The sequence below is a fragment of the Anser cygnoides genome, chromosome Z (genome assembly GCF_040182565.1).
Source record: "Anser cygnoides isolate HZ-2024a breed goose chromosome Z, Taihu_goose_T2T_genome, whole genome shotgun sequence".
NCBI classification, from domain to species: Eukaryota; Metazoa; Chordata; class Aves; order Anseriformes; family Anatidae; genus Anser; species Anser cygnoides.
The window spans coordinates 67,458,884-67,476,199 of record NC_089912.1 but is presented as its reverse complement, the minus strand read 5'-3'; the positions used below and the strand labels follow the sequence as shown (position 1 = coordinate 67,476,199).

General features: G+C 40.0%; 1 protein-coding gene across 2 annotated transcripts in view; it reads left to right on the top strand.

The window, feature by feature from the left end:
* The window catches only part of LOC106036329 (LIF receptor subunit alpha), a 56,551-nt gene that overhangs the window by 31,566 nt on the left and 7,669 nt on the right, over window positions 1-17,316 (top strand). For both annotated transcript variants that reach the window (XM_066988901.1, XM_048057475.2), the window contains exons 9-20: window positions 307-436; window positions 2,324-2,487; window positions 3,703-3,848; window positions 6,618-6,783; window positions 6,930-7,000; window positions 7,454-7,667; window positions 10,505-10,684; window positions 12,289-12,390; window positions 13,974-14,141; window positions 14,782-14,943; window positions 15,988-16,081; window positions 16,636-16,714. In XM_066988901.1, the coding sequence (XP_066845002.1) occupies window positions 307-436; window positions 2,324-2,487; window positions 3,703-3,848; window positions 6,618-6,783; window positions 6,930-7,000; window positions 7,454-7,667; window positions 10,505-10,684; window positions 12,289-12,390; window positions 13,974-14,141; window positions 14,782-14,943; window positions 15,988-16,081; window positions 16,636-16,714 (1,676 nt within the window). The remainder of the gene's footprint in view (window positions 1-306; window positions 437-2,323; window positions 2,488-3,702; window positions 3,849-6,617; window positions 6,784-6,929; window positions 7,001-7,453; window positions 7,668-10,504; window positions 10,685-12,288; window positions 12,391-13,973; window positions 14,142-14,781; window positions 14,944-15,987; window positions 16,082-16,635; window positions 16,715-17,316) is intronic.

Genomic DNA, 17,316 nt, shown 5'->3' with positions numbered 1-17,316 from the left:
AGCCTAGAGCTTCTGAACATATTTGCATGTGATTTACCAGCTTACCCACCCACTTAGAAGTCTAAAGTCAAGTGTTAGTCAGTTGGGGCTGATAGTAATTATCCATTTATTTATTTATTTATTCATTTAAGAATGTTATTTATATGGTTGGAGAGTAAATATTACTATGTGTTGTGCAGCACACAGTCTGGACCCATTAGAAAAACAGAACTACCGGTGAAGCTTTCAGGAAACTAGCAGCCCAAAACTGTCACACTGGGTTGGGAATACATTGTCTAACTGATTTGGTTTCCTTTTATGCTACAGATGCCCCTGATATTCCCCAAAACCTCAGCTGTGAAACATCGAACTTTGAGTTAATAAAATGCACCTGGAAACCAGGTAGACCCAGTGGACTATACGGAAAACGAGGAACAAAGTACAGCTTATTTGAAAGGTAAAACAATTCAACATTGTAGGAGTGGGAAGGTAGAACTGGAATATATCCGTTGCTGCCTGTGACTAATTGCTCCATGTCTGCTTAAATGAGATAAAGTCTCCATTGTTTGGAGCCTAACATATTTTGTGGAAGCTGGAACTGAACTCTAAAAACAAAATTGGAGAACCCTACCCTAGTTTTGCAAAATTGCAATGGGAATTAAGGATGGCTTTTCCCAAAGACTTTTGCCATTATGGACTCATGACAAAATAAAGGGCTTATTGTGTCAAACTGCTGCCAACATCTGAATAAAACCAATATGAGAATACAGGGAGATGGAAGGATTCATTTACTCTTTTATTTATTTATTTATTTATATATTTAATATGTGCTGCTTGTGTCAGATCTTCTTTCAGACATTTACCGAGCTTCTGCTATGCAGGATGATAGAAACTCACTGAGAAGCAGTTGTAAGACAGACCAGGGGGCATTTCCCAAACTCTACTAAGGAAAATAGCAATAAGCCTGCTCCCATTCTTCTCCCAGCATCACAAACTGGAGCGTGTAGAGCAAGCAAAGCGTGCGTTACCTGGAAGACATTGAAAAGGAAAAGTAACACCAGCAACATCCACAGAGAGAAGTGAAGGCTGATTTTCTACTAGTTTGTCTTCCATGCTAGTCCGTCTAAAGCCTTAAGAGTGAAAAATCCTTACTTTGGAAAAAATCATTACTTTTTTGGAATCCCACTTGCAAATGGGATTCCATGGTAGCTATGATTAGAAGCTGATGAGGAGTTAACAAAATTCCCGTGGTGAGGAGGGCTGCCCTTAATGCCAGAAGAGCAGTCAGGGAAGGGAGACAGGAGAGGCCTGAGTCACCCCAACAGATGGGAAATGGAGTCTCATGGTGGCTTTGGAAGCAAGTCAGAAGGAATGAGGAGTTATGGTCACGCATGTTGTCCAGGATGCTAGTGCTAAAAAAGTCATTGGGTAGGGTACAAAGAGGTGGATGAAACAGAGCAGATATTCAACGGAAAGAAGCTCCAGTCACTGGCTTCCCATATTTAGCTCATTAGTGAGGATGTAGTTCCAGCTTGTTTTGCACAGTCCAAAGCTGTGATGAAATGAATATGATGCATTTCAGGGTAAATATTCTCATCCTTGTCCTCAGCCCACACTGAGCTATTGAAATGAGAATGTGGCATGGAGAAAGCTCAAAGCTCAGCTAGAACACACACCAATAGAAAAGCCCAAAGGAGGAAACTGAACTTGTGCAACTGAATGAGAGGTTTATGCTGATTGTAATTAAAGCAACTCCTATACATATACATACATAGACGTAGACATAGACATAGACGTAGACACTCTGGTTTTTACCCTTAAAGATGTAGCTCTAGTCTTGGGTGTTACCAGACTGCCTCTCCTGCTTTTGATTTAAAAATGGCTGGGAGTAGTGGATGTAACCCAGGCAACAAATCTTAGTTTACATTTGGCAGGGCCCATAGAAAGATGTAATATGTCATATCTCCTTAGTTCAGAAGGCAATTAAGAACATAATTCCAATGCAAATGTATGCTGATCTGAACAAAGATACTTCAAATCAGAGTCTTAGTCGTGGCTTGTGAGGTGGTTTTACAGGACCTACCCGTTTTCCAAGCCTTTGAGAGGTGAGAGGATGGAAATGTTATGCTAGTGGAAGAGGAGTTTCACGTGAGAACAGGGCAAGTCATGACTGATGCCACTTTCACCTGTGTTGAGGTATTAGATATGTCACTGCAATCATTCTGTAAGCCGTGTGTCAGTGAATCCATTGTTCTGTGCTGTTTTCAGTCTAGACTTCTGACTGTTGCTAGAAAATATCTTGTTAAAAAAATAAGTTGTTTCCCCACTTTTTTTTGCTTTGTAGGATATCTGGAAAAAATGTTTCCTGTGAAGTAAATGAAATGAACAAAGAGCGTGTTTGTGGCTTTCCAGTACTGGCTGATCAAAAAACCTACAATTTCCTATTAGGTGTCTCAAATCCTATTGGACAAACAGAAGCATCACTTTTGGTTGATATAAGTCAGAGAGGTAAGAGTTATAAAGGGAAAGAGATACGGTTACTGCATGCTAGACATTTGTTTGTTTGGGGTTTGGAAGAAATCTGACATGGTCTGCTTGTGATTATTTTGCTTTGTTGTCACAAGTATTCTGCTTCCTTAGATAATATGAACTTAAAAAAAAGAAAAGAAAGCTTAGGACATGTCCTGAGGCAAGATTAGGTGTACAAGGAGATTCCAGTACTCCCCGACAGTGCTACCAGATTGGATACAATGCTGTATGGATAAATGCTGCTAGTGATCTAATAACGAGCAACTGCTGTTTATGTGCTGCTTCGTACTCTATTATGCATTAATAATTAAAATTTAGACATAAGTTTATGAACTGTGAGTGACCCTGTATTTCAGTGTCTGCTTATACGGCAAAGTATTATTCAGGTTTACATCAGAAGCATTTGAAGCATAAAGAAGTGGATCTAAAAGAAAATAGCAGAAGCATTACCTGCTGTTGATAATAGCCTGATCATCTGCAGTTGTGAACTTACTTCATTGCACACTCAGTATAATCAAGGAGAGAGAGAAGATGACCACCTTTCTGGTGCTGACTCTCTTCCCCATCCTTTTCTGTCTCCACAACCACAGCTTAGTATTCAAGGGTTCACAATACTTACAGCGTTCAGCCAACTTGTCTGAAAAACTGAATTTGCATTTCAAGTTTGTGCATTTTTTTGTTTGTCTCCTAACAACAACTACCTTGAAACTGCAATTGTCAGAGTAAATTGGCAGGTCAATTTAGCATGGAGGGAGTTTGGGACAAGGAGAGTTCATCTGGGAGTCCTTCCCTGTCCTAGTCTGCAGATTTTAAGTTCTAACTTGCAAAGTTCCCAAGGTTGGGTGAATTTCACGTGTCACTGTGGTCTTCTGAAATAGCCCGTGTTTCACTGTTTTGATGAAATAAGTAGAAGATGAAATGTTTTTCTGCATCTCCGGCTCCTTATCACGCATGCCCATAACATGCAGCTTAAGTAAATTTGTTTTCACATTTGATAACTAAGAAGCGTTTTAGGAATGAGGCTGCTTGCAGGTGTCTTTGAAGCACCAGCTATTCTAGGTGCTAATCAAATAATTTATTTATTCTTCTGATTCTCTTCAATCTTTTAAAAACATTTTTTTTCTAAACTGACATGATTTTTTCTTACAATAAGTGTTTTCTGTTGTTGTTGTTTGTTTTTTGTTAATTTTTAAGTTCATCCAAAAACTCCGGAAAAGTTAACTGTTTCTGGGAACAGCTCTACAAGCGTCCATCTGCGTTGGTTTATAAATGGCAGTTTTGCTGAAATCAGGCTTCTGTGTCAAATTGAAATTAGCAATGGTCACTCTGAGCAAAAACTGGTAAGTGTTGTTTTTACTGATTTATTTTTTTGGCTCAAATATTGATCTTTTTCAGAGCTTCATTATGGTCATCTTATTAAGTGATGAATACAGTAATGACTAGGAGTTCATCTAGTAAAATCAGAAAAAGTTGTCCTTGTCTCCATTGTTGCCTGCTTTCCTTATGTTGGTTGTTTTTAGGTAGTTTAGGGGAAGGTCAGTTTAACCATGGTATTATTTGGTATTTTGAGAAGGTGTATTCATACCTTCATGCACAGTATTTTATGCTGACCCTTTAGACAACAGTCTTTGCCAACTGTGCAGACTGTCCTTCCTGTTGCAAGCTGTATTAACATGCATTCATTCCAGGTTTTGCTGCTGCCCTGCAGACTTCCACAGTGGTTGTTTCTGATTGCCTCTAGTAACCTTTAGTTGGTTTATTTTTTCCCCCCCATTTCCCTCAGAGAACATTTCATTTGCTTGCTGTCAGCACTTGGCATGTATGTGGCTGTAATACAGAGTTGCTAAACCTACTTGTGTGTCAGTGGTGTAGAGGCAGGATAGGGAAGGATTCTCTCACTGGCGTATCAGGAGGTAAATCCCTGGTGAGGACCTCTGGGTAGGAGGTGGTGGTTTTGGGTGGGGTTCAGATTCCTAGTGTTTGGGTTTCCGGCTGCTGCCCAGTGTTGGTGCTCTGTCTCACTGGCTGGAGCCCTTCAACCTTATTGCCTAACTTAGCACGCGGCTGATCTGTGTCAGTGGGAAAGCCTAATGGCAAAACTGCCTGTTCAGCTATCCTGAGGTTTACCCCCAAATTCTTTGTTCGTGTGTTCAGATGGAGTGTCTCTGACCAGCTCAGGTAGGTGGATGCTGAATTACACAGTCTCAGTGCACAGAGCCTGAATTTATAATATGAGCACATTAACCTCAGAGGCTGCTTTTCAACAATGCTTATTCCTCAGGTCGATCTTTAGCAGGGGTATTTTCTTACCCAATTGCACTTAATTGCACAGCCTTGAATGAAGTCAGTCAAGCCACAGAAGTGATGCAGCTAACACTGAACATAATTGTTATATATGTTGTCTCTAAAATAATAGGGTGGTAGTAAATGCATGCTTTATAAGAGTATTTTTAAAAAGCTTTTAAAGCATTTTCAGAGTGTGGAAGCCTTAAGCTTTTGTATTTGCTCTGTAATGATGTGCTAAGTAGTACTCAGAGACTAGGCACTGCAGAGAAAATCATAGATATCGGGAATTACCAGAGGAAGAAACTGGCTTTTACGTGTAAGTAACAGCTCTGACAGCTCTGCTGTGTTGGATTTTGGTGTGGTAGTGAGATATCCTCACTCACAGTTGTCTGTGTTTCTCTGCTCCCAACAGCTACTGCTTCTGGAGCAGTCAGCAGTGGAAACAGATGCTTGAGCATCACCCACCCCCAACTCAGCTCAAAATCAAAAAAAAAAAAAAAAAAGTAGTTTTACATAGTTCTGTTTAGCCTGAATTGCACTGCTTGAAGCCTGGGGTGCATAATTGCTTATGAGCACTGCTATGAGGTCAGTAATCTGGAGCAGTGAGTGATGATAAGGTCATCTGCTACAAACTTTAAAGTTTGCTGCACCTGCATCAGAGCCCTAAGTTACAGATATTTTGAAACATCACACACAGCTTGGTAGAAGCTTTTACAGCGTTGTTACATTGTCTTTGGTTGCTTAATAAAAAACCTCCGAGTGTCCTCTGTAATAAAAAAGTAGCTGTGAAATTGTTACGGGTTTTTACATGGCATTTTGAGGATGTTTTCAGAAGCTTCTCCATCCGTATGAGAGATTGTTGGCCTTTTTATATTTTTCAAGTTGTCGTTTGGCTGTAGAAATGCACAATTAGTTGCAGCTTAAAGTCACTTGGAGTCCAGTTTTTGGCAGCTGTGATGCACATGTGTTATAATTAGAATCAGTAAAACATATTCCCAGGCTTAGGGGTTTTTAAGAAGTCGTGAAACTGAAATGTTCTATAGACTTGCACCATTTTAAGAATAACAGGAGAGAGTAGTGCTGTGGTAAGAGCTGTGAATAGAGGTCAGCTGGGTAGGACTTGGATACTATGTTTTGAAGGAAGAAGGTCTGTCTAGCGTGAAGGTTGCATGATAAGCTTCTTGTGCAGATGGACTGCCTTTGGCAAGTCTTCTGTCCACCCAGTCTGCTGTGCACACACACAGTGTGAGTGCAGATTCTGAATACCAAAGGTGAAATCCTGGCTTGCCTCATGAGCAGCTTATAGAAGAGAGGGGGACTAGACAAGGTTGGTGGGAAGCTGCAGCTTGCTCCTCTGTGCAGAGTTCATCCTGTTGAAGGCTTACACTTCTAGGGAACAGTTATAGCAGAGAAAATGAAGTCCATGTTCTCTCTCTTTTTCATATTTTATATCTCAGAAGTGTTACTGACTGATATTTCATTTTTCTGTGCTACTTATGACTTCATTTTGACAGACATCTGAGGTGTTTTTCCTTTGTTTAGGGTGACTGCATAGGAAATACTTTCATATTTCAATAATCTCCAAGCATAGTTGGGTTCTCACACTGCTTCTCTGTATGCTCTGTGTGTCTTTGGAGAGACTGCTTTCTATCAGTTAGACAAGCAACAGCTATGTAGGATTTGACTGCAGCTTTTTTTTTTTTTTTTCACACAGTCTGTATTCTTGGGGGAAAATACCACCTGTTTTAGGTGTTGGCTTTCAACATAATCTACAAACAAAAAAATATATACGTAGCATGTCAAATTCTGTAAATTTTTAACAGCACAATGTCTCCATGCCTGGTGGAAAATCCTCGACTTATACAGCTCAGCTGAACACACTGCACCCCTATACCAAATACTGGTTCAGGGTACGCTGTTCGGCTGCTGACCACTTCTGGAGATGGAGTGACTGGAGCAGGATAGAGGAGCACACAACACTGGAAGCCCGTAAGTTTATTCAATTCTTTGATGATAAAGTGTGGAACTTGTGAAGCCAAGTATTTTTAAAATCAGATATCTAAAAAGCCAGCTTTCTGATAGATATTAAATTGTCTAGTATGCAACTTGGAAAAAAAAATCTTCTTTTTTCTTAGCTCCTGCAAGAGGACCAGATATCTGGAGGGAGAGAAGTCCTTCGGGAAAAAGTCTAAAAATCTTCTGGAAGGTAGATAGGACACTTAAAGTGTTAATATATTGTGTAATCTAACTATGAAAATCTGTTTTCCTACAGATTTATAAATGAATGAAATTTATAGTAAATAGATATATTTTTTTTAACTTTTTATATAACTATCCACTGAGATAAGTATTTGCCCAAACGGGAAGTTACTGAAGTCTTACAATGTAAAGTTTGCATTGAGAAGCATTTTACTGGAACAATTAAATTTTTAATACATCCCAGGGAAAACTAGTAAACTTACAAACTTATATATTAATTTCTAAAGTTACACTTGAATAACTGTCTTTTCTGCCTGGTAGTCCTATGCATTCATCAGATATGACTGAGACGTTACATTCATATTATCCTATGCCTTATTTTTGTTTGTTTGTTTGTTTGTTTTTGTTTGTTTGTTGGCTTTTCCATTTTGATTGTAATGTGCTCTGTGTCTGTTCATAGCCCTTATCCCTTTCTGAAGCCAATGGAAAAATAGTGTCTCATGAAGTTTCCTGCTACCTGCTAGAGAAACCATTGGAGTATAAAGAAGTCACAGAGCCCTCAAACAGTACTGAGATAAAACTTGGAAGAAATGACTGTGTAGTTAGTGTTGTAGCCAAAAATCATGCAGGCTCTTCTCCTCCTTCAAGGATAACAACTGTAGAACTTCCAAGTGGTGAGTACTCCCAATGGAGAGCTAAGCACCTTCAAAGTTTGGAGAATGTGTTGTTGAGTTTGATGATTGAAAATAAGACGATACTTGCTTTGTTTGTTTGAATTTGGTTTGTGTTTCTTTTTCCCACTCAGTTCTACTGGATGGGAGGAAAAAATTACTGCTTTGTTCTTAGGGTAGTGTCTCTCCAATTAATTGCGCTCTCTGCATAAAAGAAGGGTGATAGTGTGCAGCCTCTGCAGCTATGTTGCACTTTCCTGAAGACCTCCCAGGAACAACAAGGATGAAGCTTCAAAGCATTAGTGTAGTTCTCTGATGTTTATGGAGCTCGATTTATTTCTGTGCATTCTTGTTGAGACGCTGAAAAGTGTTACATGCCAAAGAGAATCAGAATAAGGATTTGGTGGTGTTTTGTGCCTTTTTAAGAAGGGAATTCTCGGTTCAGTGCCTCTGAGCTCTGCAGGAGAATATTAATTGGGCTGGCCAGTAAAGTGTTGGCATCCTTGTGCTGGGAGCTGGGGTTTGAAAAGAAGGTAGGACTTCAGCTTCCCAATTAAAACACTGCCACTCTTGCTGCGGGCTTTTGTAAAGGAAAGTAGCTGAGCCATATAATGATTTTCTGCTCTTAACACTGAGCTTGTGGAGCAGATAATATCACATATTACTGTTGAGAGTCCATGCTTCTCTGCATGCCAGGAAGAGTGTAATCTCCCAAAGACGAAACCCCTGGCTCCTTTAGCTGGTTTGCCTGGAGGATGTATGGTCCTGCTTCTTCTTCCCCACCCAGAGAGCAGATATCGCAGTCACCCTTCTTGCAACTCAGGTTCTGATAAGAAAATGCCATCTCTTGCAGGAAGAAGCATGCTTTGAGTGAGATTCACAGTGAGAGAAAAACTGAGTTTGTTTTTATGCAAAAGAAAATCATTGCTCTTCATGTTTTTTGTGCTTCTCCAAAACAGCCAGACATAAAAATATATTCTCAATCTGCTCCCTGGAGGGAAAATTAACAGGAACAGATAAAAGTACAGGGCAGATAAGAGAATGAAAATGCTTTTGTAGCTCTCCTTGAGCAGAAAGAGAACTAGACTTTGGGAGCTGGGGAGGTCTCTGTAATAGGTTTGTGGCGTGGGACGGCTGATGGCAGCTGGAACTTTGCAATCATTTATAGCTTTCTCTTGGAATGAGCACTTGGGTGTCTGAGGTTCTCCTTGGTGTTACCCAACTTGCACTCGATGAAGGTTTGCTCCCAAGTTGGTATAGGAATTGTCTGAGTCACTGGCTGGAGTCATGAAAGATGACTCATTTACTGAACTGGATGACATTTCTACCCAAACATCTTTTCTGGCTGCTTCCTGTGTGCAGTCTGTAAGTGCTTTTAATGTCTGTAAGAGATCAGTGGCTCTGAAGCTTGAGATCTGTTGAGGTTTTGTGAAAACTGAAAACACAAACAAAGAGTACTCTGCCTTAATTTGTTGCTGTCTCTGCAAAGTGCTGTACAGAGTTTGGGGCACATAATCTGGCTGTTACAGGCTCCCCTCCTGCAGTAGTGCTGTAGTGCTGGTAGTTATTTCTACTACTGTAGATTGCAGCTATAAATACCCCAAAATGAGCAGTACTGTCCTGGGTGAATCTTAGTCTTCTGGCTCAGGAAATAATAATGAATGTGGTATATTTAAGCATTTTAGAGAGTCTGTGCTCACAGCCTTTAAAAAGTCTTCCCTGTAAATAGGAAAATTAAAGCAGTCTAATTAGAAATATGTTCTTTTCCAGCATCATAGAAGTGTAATTTCATTGGATGTGTAATAGCTTTTAGGGAAAAGTATTGAAAGATTCTGGAGTTGACTTGTCTTTGTTTAAGTATTTGTTTTTCTTGCCATGAGCAAACTAGAAAAGGATTGTACACTTAGCTGTATGCTAAAATTATTTAGAATAAGGCAGTCCTTCAGCATTCACAGCTTGTCTGTGAGAGTGAAGTTTTCACAACATTGCTTCTTAAAAACTGCCCTTCAGCCTTCCATGGTTTATAGCTTTAATGACATGAAATAATAGACTCAATAGGGAGCATAAATGAGAAAAACTCAAACCCTGAGACTGTTTTTGAAGATCTGTTGTGGGGCCACAGCTGTTGTGATGGCCTTTGGAAAACATCCCTTAGCTCTGCAGGGTCCTGTCTGACAGCCAGCCATGGAGGAAAGCTGCAGGAATCAGAAGTCATTCCCATGTCTGATCAGTTCAAGGGCAGCCAAGCCTTTAATAATCAGAAACAAACAAACAAAAAATATGAACTAAAAGCAAGGCAATTTTTGTTTGTTTGTTTGTTTGTTTACCCTGGTGGTGAGACTGGTATCTCCGTAAAGCTCACCGGGGACTCAACTTTTGCTGTTGATTCCCAGTGAGTAATTGTTGTCTGTGATTGGGCGAGTGACAGCAAGACAGTCTGAGAGAAACACAAAGCAAACTGTTAGATGAAATAACAGCAGGAATTTATAGCTGCAGGCTCCTGCCAAATTGGTGTCAAGTCAGATTTGAACCTGCCATCTGCTGTAAGTCCTTACCTTGAAAAAGTGCTTTTTTAGCCAGTCCTGAGCTGCAGTACTTCTTGTCATCATACTTAAGACTGGCTGTGGGATTTGCTGCAGGCTACATCTGATTTCCAGCATTTCACAAAGCATAGCTGAGTGCACCGCTTCAAATTTCACAGTACCAGGAGTGCACTTCTTGTTCTTAGAAATGACTGCAGTTTATAAAACCTTTGTGCTGTGGCTGAAAGCCTTTCTTCCAGCCTGGACTACAGATAAGTGTCTAGTCTCTGATGGATTTTTGTGTCGTCTTTGTCGCAGACAATGTCAAAACAGATCGGGCCGTGGCAATGGGGAATGGAATTTATATTTCTTGGAATTCTTACCCCAACATGACCTGTGGCTATATAGTAAAATGGTGTCATTCATCTGGGTCTGAACCCTGCAGCGTGGACTGGCAGAAATTTCCTTCAAATACAACAGATGCAGTGATAAAATCTGGTAAGTCAGAAATCGTTTTTTTTGTGAGTCTTTCTTGGTCAGAGCCTGAACAGCAAGTGAAATGATAGCAGTACCAATACTATAGATCAAAGATTGTTGCACTGCTGTGTGCTTGTGTATAAAAATGAAACTCTTCTTAGCATTGCATTTATTTTAATTTCTTATGTAGCCATGCCAAAGCCAAATACCATCTCATCCTTCGTTTATTAACTATTTTGAAAATTACCTTTTCTAGCTACGCTGAACAAATTTTTAATTCATCATAACACATAATGGTTAATCTAGGGTCTGGGGTTTTATTTGGATTCTAAACATAAACAGCCTTGCTCAGGATGGGGGAAAGACTAATCCGTTGTTTTTACATCAGGCAGATTTTTTTAAGTGTGACCTCCATGTGTTGGCTTGCTGTCAGCAATTGAAATTTCCTGGAACAGGGCACATTCCAGGTCTCTAGATGCTGGTGGGCAGATCAGGGAAATGAGACTCAGCTGTGGTGGGACTAGTAGGAGCAGAAGAGGAAGGAGAGGACCCAAGAAAGATGATGGATTTTTTACTGCTCCCTAAAAGGATATATATATTTGCTTTCTGGAAGAGTTCAGCATATAAAGCCTCCATTAGAGAAATCAGCTTGGAACTGTGTGCATTGGAAAGTCAGGGTGAGGGTGAATTTTGTCAAGGGGGCAATATGTTTTCCTGCTTATAATTACAATGCAGTGTCCATGTTGTTTTTGTTTGTGCTGACTAGAGCTTGCTTTTTCTAAGCAGACAATACTGTGTCTGTCTTAAATGCACTGCTCGACTCCTGAGCTCTTTCCTGTGATGCTTCTTGCAGTGTGGAGCTTCCAGGCTGCAAGGGCAGGGCTCAAGCTGGCACATTTGCCTCTGTGCTTGGTCCTGCTGGGAGAATCTCTCCATCTGGACCTAACTCCTGCAAGATCCACTAGACTTCTGTAGTGGTCCACAGTGGCATCGTGTTTAGAAAAAGATTGATGGAGTCTCAGTGTGAAAATATTGACTTGCAGAAATCACAAGGAGTGGTAAATTATTTATGCAATGTATCAAACACCTATGCCTCCTTCAAAAACATATAAAGTGGAAGGTTGATGACTCTCTGGGTTTTGTGGAGTCATTCCAGACCTAGAGTTCATTGCTGAAGTGTTTCAGTATCACTTTTGAGAGTTCTCTGATTTTTTTTTTGTACTGTTGTTGCAATAGGTCTGTGTATTTCAAAATGCATTTTTGTTTCTGAGGAGGAGGTGGGATCTACATGGCTGCTGTGGGTGGAAAGGAAAGAGATTGTTTCTGGTAATTTCAGTTTGTGTTTCCTCATGGAAAGAGCAATTTTTGCAGTTTGAGTAGCTTGTTTTGAATTCTATTTGTTTAGAACCAAAATTTCTCCAAGACCTATATTTCCTTACTGGTCCTAAACTACACCTGATGGCCTCTCTTTTATAAGAATTGCAAATAGGGATAGTGTTTATACCTAACGCTGTAGCCTAAGATTCATTTTTTATTACATATTTATATAAGTCTGTGCCATACAAAAGTTAAAAGCATCACACATCATAAGTGACACCTTCTTACTATCGGGTTTTCTCTTACAGCTCTGTTTAGACCTGGAGTGAGATACAACTTTTCACTATATGGTTGCAAATCCAGTGGATATCAGTTACTGAAAAACATAACTGGGTATACGAAAGAGCTGCGTAAGTGCACTTTATCGCTCAGGATCTGTAAAATGAATTTAGACTGTGTCTATTTTTAGCTCAGTGTTGGCAGAAGATTGAGACCAGAATCCCCATACAGTGCTACTGAATTCTGCTTGTTCTCTGTGTATAGTTGTAATATTTCTTCAGCCACTTCAGGTCCCAGCATGAAATATCCCCCTGTCCTCCAGCTTATATGGTGGCATAGGGTTTGCCACCACAGAGCAGAAGTTTGCTTTGTAGACAGCGGTCTTCAGGACTGAAGGCACAGTTATAATGTGAACCACAGGGATGTGGTCACCTCTTCAGGAGAGGAGGCAGCTTCTGTTGATTTGTCAAGTCAAAGCACATTTGGAGTAAAAGATGTCCACAACATTTCTGCGTAAAAGAACTTTATAAACCAGAACTAGACCCTAGGGTACAAACCACTCTGAGAATTGCACTTCCCATACTGAGTTCACCGCTTTCAGCATACTGTGGTTGTGATACAGGGCAGGGCTTACTTACATGGAGATGCATTAGTGGCTGAATGCTTTCTGTTCCCAGGAATCTGAACTTGTCTTACTCTTTAACAGCTCCTGTGTAAAGTGTATTGTAACTATGGCACCCATTTTCCCTTGAAGTTTGATGTGTTTTCTGCTAGAATACTTTGCTTGGAAAATTTTGCTGCTGAACTAATCTGATCCCTTGAAAATACCATTGTTTATTTCATTCCTAAAGTTGAAGGTGAGAATAAGGCGATTTTACCAGAAACTCAGCTTTCAGCCAGTTGCATCTTTGTAAAAATAATGTACGGTCTCCCAGAAGGATTTTCAATGTGCATTCTCAACAGACTTGGAAGCTTTCAAGAAAAAAAGATAAAGGCTTTTGTGGGAATAAGAGTGCATTGGACACATGGAGGAAATTTATTAGAAACTGAGAAATGTATTCACTTTGCACAAGAGTATAGATTTATTCTAAAACATCAGATTTGCCTTTGGTCAAATAACCATCGAGACAAAATGGATGCATTCATAAACATGAGTTCAGCACCAGTAGTAACATCAGACTTGAAGTCCTGTTACGTGACCTTACACAACGCCTGCTGTAACACCTGTGGGATCCAGGAATTGCAGTAAGGACTTGTAATACCCACTAAGCCTAGTTCTTTTAAGCAGAAATAGATTTCCATGGCAGCAATGTGAAGTTTGGAAGACAAGCTATGTGATCACAGAGTTAAGGCCTTTAAAAGCTAGGCAATTTATAACTTCTGAATGTTTATGCAATCTTCTGGCGTTTGTTGCAGGAAGAAGGGTATTTATGTGTATGGGTCTGTAGCAAGATGGCCCAAAAAGAGATTTTTCTTTCAGCTGCTGTTAGTAGGTAATATTGCAGTAATTAATAGCAAGGAGAGCAATAAACTTGTATCTTTGTAGTGTCACCTGCTCGGTGTTTTCGTATGTTCTTGAGAGTGAGGGAAAGATCTTCAAGAAAAAGCTGAACATGCAAGGCCTGAGATAAAATTTATGCAACACTTACACACATTCAGCATTTAGTGCTAGGGTTTATCTTACTAGTTTTCTCCTTCATAATTCTCCCTGCAGCTCCGAAACGTGCACCAAATTTTACTGTAGAAGAAACTTCTTCAGATTCAATATTGGTAAAATGGGAAGACATGCCTATTGAGGATTGTCAGGGTTTTTTAGAGGGATATCGTCTTTCCTTTGCGAAAGGTGAAAAAGATGCCTTGAAGCCTAGACTTTTGGAATCAGGTAAATGAAATCTATAGATGGTAACTTCCTTGCTTAAGCTTTTTTTTTCTTCTTCTTCTTTTTCTTAATACTTTAATTTCACTTTTTAAAAAATGTTTTTATCATAATTCAGTTGCATTAGTCACTGGTATAATTGGCCCCTGATATGTGACAAAGGCATTTGAAATAATCAGCTCCTTGTGTGGGTAGCACAGTTGTTTTTTAATATAACGCAAAAATTGGGGAAAAACACAGTTCACTGAGGCTGTGGAGCTGTGTAGTGACTAAGCGGCAGTGTGACACACTGCCCTGTGTACAGATGCCCCGGATGGACAACATATGGGGGAGGTTACGTGGCTATGTCTAATAGGTTATATTCCTCCAGTACCCATCTTGTGAGCACACTCTGTACAGGTCTGAAGCGTAACTCACCTCAGTAGAAGAGGACAAGCATGAGAGTAAAAAACTTAACACAGGCCTGTGCTGTTTGCTGCAGTACAACCAAGCAGCGTGACCAGGATTCTCTGTTTCAGTTTTTCTACACACAGACAGTTCTCCGGATTTAGTAAGCTGACTTCAAGAATGTCTTGCTAATGCTGAGGCTGTCCCTCTGAATCCTTTCTTACAAGGTATGCTTTTCTTTCTTCTTCTGAACAAACAGGGAATCCAGAACTTAAAGTTAAGAATATCACTGACCTAACAAAAAAGTCTTTGAAAATACTTGATCTTCAAGGGAAAACAAGTTACCAACTGGATCTACAAGCCTATACGGCTGGTGGGTTGAGCCCTCCTAACAGCCTCTACGTGGTGACAAAGGAAGACTGTAAGTTGAATATCCCTGTTCATTGAAGTCCTTTAGCACAGGGGCTGTTCAATGTGTATAAAGATGAGTGTTTGTTTGTTTTCTGGTCCCTTTATGTACTTTGGGCCTGCAGCCTAATTTTCATTTTAATTTATTTAGTTGCTTATTTTTAAACACAAAAATGTTACAGTTCAGAGTGAGGAAAAAGTAATTTCCTATTACAGCTATCTCATGGTTTTTGGTAACCTATGCAAGAAAAATAACTTCTAAACTACTACTATATGGTGGAGCCTGAATTTACTCTTCTCGAGCAGCTAGTTGTTCTTGTCAAGTTTCCCATGATGAATATCTGCTAATACGTGATGGGAAGAAAGACATCGTGGAAATATTTACCAGTTTCAGAATTATAAACAGATGCCTCTCTGCTTTGAATTCAGATTTATCAATCCCCTGACAGAAACAAACCCAGAAAGACAGTTACAAAAAGATGTTGACTTTGGGGAACAAGAATTAAAAAAAAGTATTCCATGTGGAAGGAAGGACTAAACACTGGGGTGCAACTAAAATACACAAAAAAAAGTCAAATATGAAGGCACTTAACATCCATGAAGAAAGACAGTGGGAATGTATCAGAGAGCAACCCTGGGGAGTAGAAGCACTGTAAACCATTTAAAAGGCAGCACAACTTGTGCAGTGCAGTGCAGTTGGCCTGTAAGAGCCATTACCAGAGATTTGGCCAGCTCAAGTAACCTGAAAGTGCAATGCCAGTGCCTACTGAGAACAGTGGCAATCAGTGGCAATGGAAGCCTTTCACAATTAAGCATCAGAGAGAAGTATCTGCTGATACTGAAGTAGGTATGACTGAGTCAGCTCTATTTACAGATGGACTTTTGCCTTTCCAGCAAAGGTGAAGTTTACGGAATAGGTCACTGTTCGCAGGCCCTGTTGGCTGTTTCCGCTTAGATGAAATGGTCTGTACTCTGTGGGACTGTTAGAAAAGGCATAAACCTTGCTGGCAACTTTGGATAATATCTTTAATGTCTTTTTCTTTTTCTGTCCCCCCAGCTGTAGGACTAATCATTGCAATTCTCATCCCTGTGGCAGTGGTTGTTATGCTTGGAGTGGTGGCGAGCATCTTTTGCTATAGAAAGAGGGAATGGTAAATGCCTGCATTCAGTTCTGATCTTCTGGTTGTGTTTGCTTCAGTGCTAGGGTTTTCCATTATTTGTGTTACTCTTTGTTTTCTGCAAATACCCAAAGGTGTCGTTGGGCTTTTACAGACCTTTGCATAAAAGGGGGTGATAAAAACACCTCATAGAAGGTGAGGAAGAAATTGAAATCAAGTTGGAAATAAGGGAGAGTTAGGAATGCAAAAAGGTTTTACAGGAGCCTGTCTCCCAGTGAGTACTGTTTATAAATAGTTCTAAAATGGAAATAAGCTGGCAATATGTTGTAATTTGTGAGCTACCCACAAACACTCAGGTAGACATCCCATCTTCAGCTTCTCGTAAACATGGCATATCAAGTTCCCTAGTTAAAAAAGTGGTTTGCTGTTCTTTCCATTAAATACTCAGCGAAAGTATAACACACTAAATTTTTATGCCAGATGTCTTCAGTATTCTGAATTAAAGGGAAATGTCCTGACCCCTTCAGTGTATTCGCAGTCTGTTTCAGGGCTTGGTAACTTAAAAGTTCTTTCTTTCCTCCTTAAAGGATTAAAGAAACATTTTATCCAGAGATCCCGAATCCTGAGAACAGTAAGGCACTGCAGTTTCAGAAGAACATCTGTGAGGTAAACCTGATTTTAAATCTAGCATTTTAAACTTCTAAGAGGTATTGTGAGTAAAGGAGACTTTTGCAAGTTTTGAGTCTTCTGCTCCAGTTGTAAAATAACTCTGTGGCAGAGGAGAGCAGGGCAAGACACTGCACGACTTCTGTCAGGCTGTGTCTGGAGCTATAATGTATTCCTGTCCTGCCACACTAATGGGAAGTCTCAGTAGATGGGTACATTACTCCTTACACTGTGACAAAGATAATAACTAACGAAGTGGAAAGTCTATGTGCCACATCTCCAACCTTCTGGTAGGCACCATAGTTGGAACTGAGTGTAACATCTAAAGAACCTTCTGGAATGGATTATACATAGCTGAGATTTGGGGAAATGGTTCTCAAACACTTACTGCAAGATCTGGAGTCTCTTTAACTTGGCTGAAATGCTTTAACATGAACAGGAATTTGTGATGAGCCAGAAAATGAGAATTAAAACACTTTTTTTTAATATTGTACTAATGGCGATGGAATGAATGCAAGCCACAAGCCAGCATACTGGTTTAATTTGGGCAAGCTGTTGCTTTCCGGATGTCCAGGTCTTTTGGTTTAGTCTCTCCCCCTTCT